Genomic DNA, 4085 nt, shown 5'->3' with positions numbered 1-4085 from the left:
TATGACAGGTCATATGAGCCTGGTCAAGGTGCCTCCATTCTCTTGCTTCAAGGAAAAAAACAAGTTCTCATTCTCTCATTAAAGACAGGGAGGATGTTTAAATCTTGTTTACAGGATGGGAATACATTATAACAATTACTTTTCCCATATACCATTCCCTACTCCTATAGGAACATGTAGTCAGTATCTAAATTTCAGGACTGCCTCATGCAATCTAGGAAGACTGGTCAACCTAAGAGAAGCTGCTGAGAAACTGTGCTTCTAGTGCTTTATGCATTTTTAATGTAGTTAAAAGTTAAACTTTAGTTAGGAGGACTATCTGGTTGTATTTCTTCTAAATTAAAAGAATTCATTTTTTACAGCTCTAGTCCTTAAACCTGCGTGTAAAGAAAAAAATAAAAGGAAGAAGCAGAAATCCTATTACTGAATATTTCAGGTTTATAAAAATGCCCAGTATTGTTTTGGGAAACCTCTGGAAGAAAACAGTCTTTTTTTCAAGGAATATCAGATTTAAAAGAAGCTTTTACATTACGGCAGTAATAAAGCAGCTCTGAATCATAATAGGAAAAGCACTTAGAAAAATGTTCCAGATGGTTGCGACAAATTTCACTTGTAAACACTCTGGACAGGTCTGTAGTCTGCAGCCCCCACTGGGTACATGTTTCAGGATGATGAAGTGTTGGGTGACATTAATACCAAAGGGAGATCCTCTTAGGAAAATGTATGCCAAAAAATACTGTTCTGATGGTTCCAGCAGTGTTTAACCATTTGCAGTAGGTGAGCATCCAGTGGTGATGCTGAAGTTCAATTGAAAGAAATTTAACCAAAGGAGGTTTTCTGGGTATTTTGGTTGGATTTTTGTTTTGTTTTGTTTTTGTTATTTTTAAAATATGCTCCAAATTCTATAACACTTCAAAAAGACGTGAAAAATTGCCTCTTTTAAAGTCTAGTTGTATATAAGCTCCTACAGAGACAAGCCATTAGGAATAATGAAACTCTCTTAAAAGCACAATTTGGAAGAACAAATGAACATAGTTACTGATAAAGGAAAGCGGCCATGGCTAAGGGAAAAGGGATTATGTTTGTGCTGGGTGGTTTTAAGAGGGAGATGAAAAAGTACCATCATTCTCATCACAGCATGAGCCTTATTCCCCTCTGTGCCATCTCATAGCTTGAGATTACACTTTTATAGCTTCAGAACTGCTACTGATGGGGTTTTTTCTTCTTTCTAACCCAGTGGTAAATTCCATAGCTTTTAAAATTACAGCTTTAACTGTTGCTCTGGAGCCCTTCTGCTGGAATTTACTTTTTCATCACATTCTGGGATGATGGAGGAGACTAATATTTTTCCATAGAGTTGATTTTATTTTTGCATGAATCAGCAATCTTTTCTTCCTTGGAATATCATTCAAGAAAATTGAATTTTCAAAATTGCAGCTGAAAAGGAAAGCGTCTCTTCTAGTTCAGAGCTATTTCTCCAAAAGTATTTGTGTGTTTTTGCACATGAGCATTTGTACATCTATATACTTACATATGTGACTTTTTGGATATAGACAGAAGGAGAAACATATAATGCAGAGAAATAGTTTGTCAAATAAAAGTTGGTAATCTCTTCTTATAGGAGTGGATTTTCTTGGATTTCTTAACATAATTTTGCATTTTATGCCATGGTTTCTAAGGCATGCATTTTACTAGATACAGAATTAAATTATATGTCTCTTTCCAAAATATTTGCAATTAAAATCATATTTTCCATACCACTTGGTAAAAAACAATCCAATTAGATTTTCTCCTCAATCATTTGTTGGACTAAATCTGAATAGATCTTCTTATACACCTCTTAGTAACTATGTTTTAGTAGACAGAAATGAATTACAGCCAGAGGTATAGTAACCTCAAAACTTACCTGGATCTGGAATAAAGGAGTAATTATACATCAAATAATCAAGCTCTCTATATTATGTAGCATAAGACTATTAATTCTTAAAAGTGCTTGTAAGTAAGTCCTTACCCTTGCTAGGATGTGTATTATTTTACAAAACTGCACAGTTTCCAAGTAGTAAATATGCCCAGGGATTCTCACTTTGCTTGTGTTCATGAAATAAACTGTCAAACACTATCGAGTCCTTCAAATGCCTGCAGTCTTCCACTTACCTGCAAACTTGATGTGGAATTTGTTCTCAGGCTTCAGTATCTGAACATACAAAGGACAATTTGGAGCAAAGTCTTTAACTGCCCATGCTCTTAAAATGGTTTGGTGATCCTAGAAGAAAGGGGGGGGGGGGGGGTGCCAATGAAATACAAACAACCATGTCAGATCAGAAAAGGATATTATCAGACCTGCTCCATTGAAGAAAACTCATTTTAAGACCATGTGGCACCAGCTGGTATGAATGTTTATGTGCAAGTTATATAATTACTACTACTTATTAATATCCAGGAATCTTCCACTAAATAAGGCATTTTGAACCTCTCATATCTTTCTGCAAATGCTAATGATTGTGTTATTTGGAAAAGGGTGGCATTTGGATATGGAATGATTGTGTGAAAACTTAAGATGGCAATGATTAGTCATGTCCAATTAATCAAGAATTATATAGCATAGATGTCCTTCCAAATAGACACATAATTAAAATAGCATTAAATGACAACACCAGGAACTGAGAGTTTAAAATTGTGGGTAATTCTAAAAATATCAGTTTCATTAAAAGCAGATCTGAATTTTTGTGGAACTAAAACATTTGCACAACTGATGTCAGGATGTAGCCAGCTATTAACCAAAGATTCCAAGAGATTTTTCAGGCTGTTAGTTTTTGTTCTTGTTACCACACAACAAGAAGGAGTTAACTGCAAGGGGAAGTGCTGCTATCCATAAAAGTCATCTATGCATCTATAATGCATTCATGTTTTGAATTTTGTGAAGTAGGACTAATTCCAGTTTATCATCCATCCTTGTTTTGTTTATTTCAAAACAAAAAGAAATAAAGAGCTATATGTAGGAAGCCATGCCTGGATTGAAATGCCTTGCCTTGTCATGAAACTGGTTATATTTAAAGATAAAATATAAAGAATGATTTCATTATGATTTCTTACAGCATCAGCAGTAAGAAAAGGTTTCAGACTCCTGAACACAAGGGAAAATCTCTGCCTGGAATAGAGTGAAATTGACATTTTCAAACCATAATATTTTATTATCAATTGAGATGTTAACAAGAACTTTTTCTACTAGAAAAACTAGAATGGAGTCATAAGAGGATGGCAAAATATCTCATTTCACATTTTTCTTACCAGTAGTTTCATAGGAGTAGGATTGATTACCCTCCTCAGGATTTTTGTGTGTGTGTGTGTGTGTGCTGTTGGGTTTTTTCTGTTTTTCTCAAGGTAATGACACAGCAACTTAGAAGCAGCAAGTGACTGGGTAATATGCTAGATGGTTGTCACATAGCTATGTTACATGCTTAGAAATATAGTTATCTCTATGTTAGATATTTTATTGGATTTTTTAAATTATATTTTTTAAGCCTGTTTTTATCAGAATATGCCATGTTTGTTAAATATAAGACTGAAGATCTCATTATAAAATTATTCAAATTACACTACTTAGTTAAAAATTCAAGAAAGCCATACCAATTCAGGGGGTATGCACTGTTCATCTAATGACCTTGCATTATTGTTTCTTTTTTCTCTTTCCACTTGATCTATCCCTATGTTTGTGTACAAAAGCTTGTTATTTGGTTCCCAAGTTTTTTGCTCAGTTATTCTCCCTAATTCCACCCTGAAGAAGCACTCCAGGGGAAAGAAAAATACAGATAGGCATCTTAAGTGATTTCTTAGATTCAGTCTCTTCATATAGTACTGTGGCTCTGTATTTTAAAAATGTAGTAATTTCTATGCTATATTGCAGTCACTTTAAAAAATGTTCACCTTTCTCCCAGTATGCCATGGTTTTGGGAAACTATGTACCACAAAACATGGTTTTGTGTGTACATATGTACACACAACAAACACAGGTACCTGTGTTTGTTCCCATTAATAAATGTTTATTTCTTTGGAAGGTGAGTGAAAAAATATATTCTCTTCTATGT

General features: G+C 34.2%; 1 protein-coding gene across 10 annotated transcripts in view; it reads right to left on the bottom strand.

The window, feature by feature from the left end:
• The window catches only part of KCNT2 (potassium sodium-activated channel subfamily T member 2), a 113935-nt gene that overhangs the window by 39328 nt on the left and 70522 nt on the right, over positions 1-4085 (bottom strand). For all 10 annotated transcript variants that reach the window (XM_041717910.2, XM_041717909.2, XM_030279389.4 and 7 more), the window contains one exon: positions 2155-2263. In XM_041717910.2, coding sequence (XP_041573844.2) covers positions 2155-2263 — 109 coding nt within the window. The remainder of the gene's footprint in view (positions 1-2154; positions 2264-4085) is intronic.

The sequence above is a fragment of the Taeniopygia guttata genome, chromosome 8 (genome assembly GCF_048771995.1).
Source record: "Taeniopygia guttata chromosome 8, bTaeGut7.mat, whole genome shotgun sequence".
In the NCBI taxonomy this organism is placed as follows: Eukaryota; Metazoa; Chordata; class Aves; order Passeriformes; family Estrildidae; genus Taeniopygia; species Taeniopygia guttata.
This window is presented reverse-complemented; position numbering and strand designations above follow the sequence as displayed.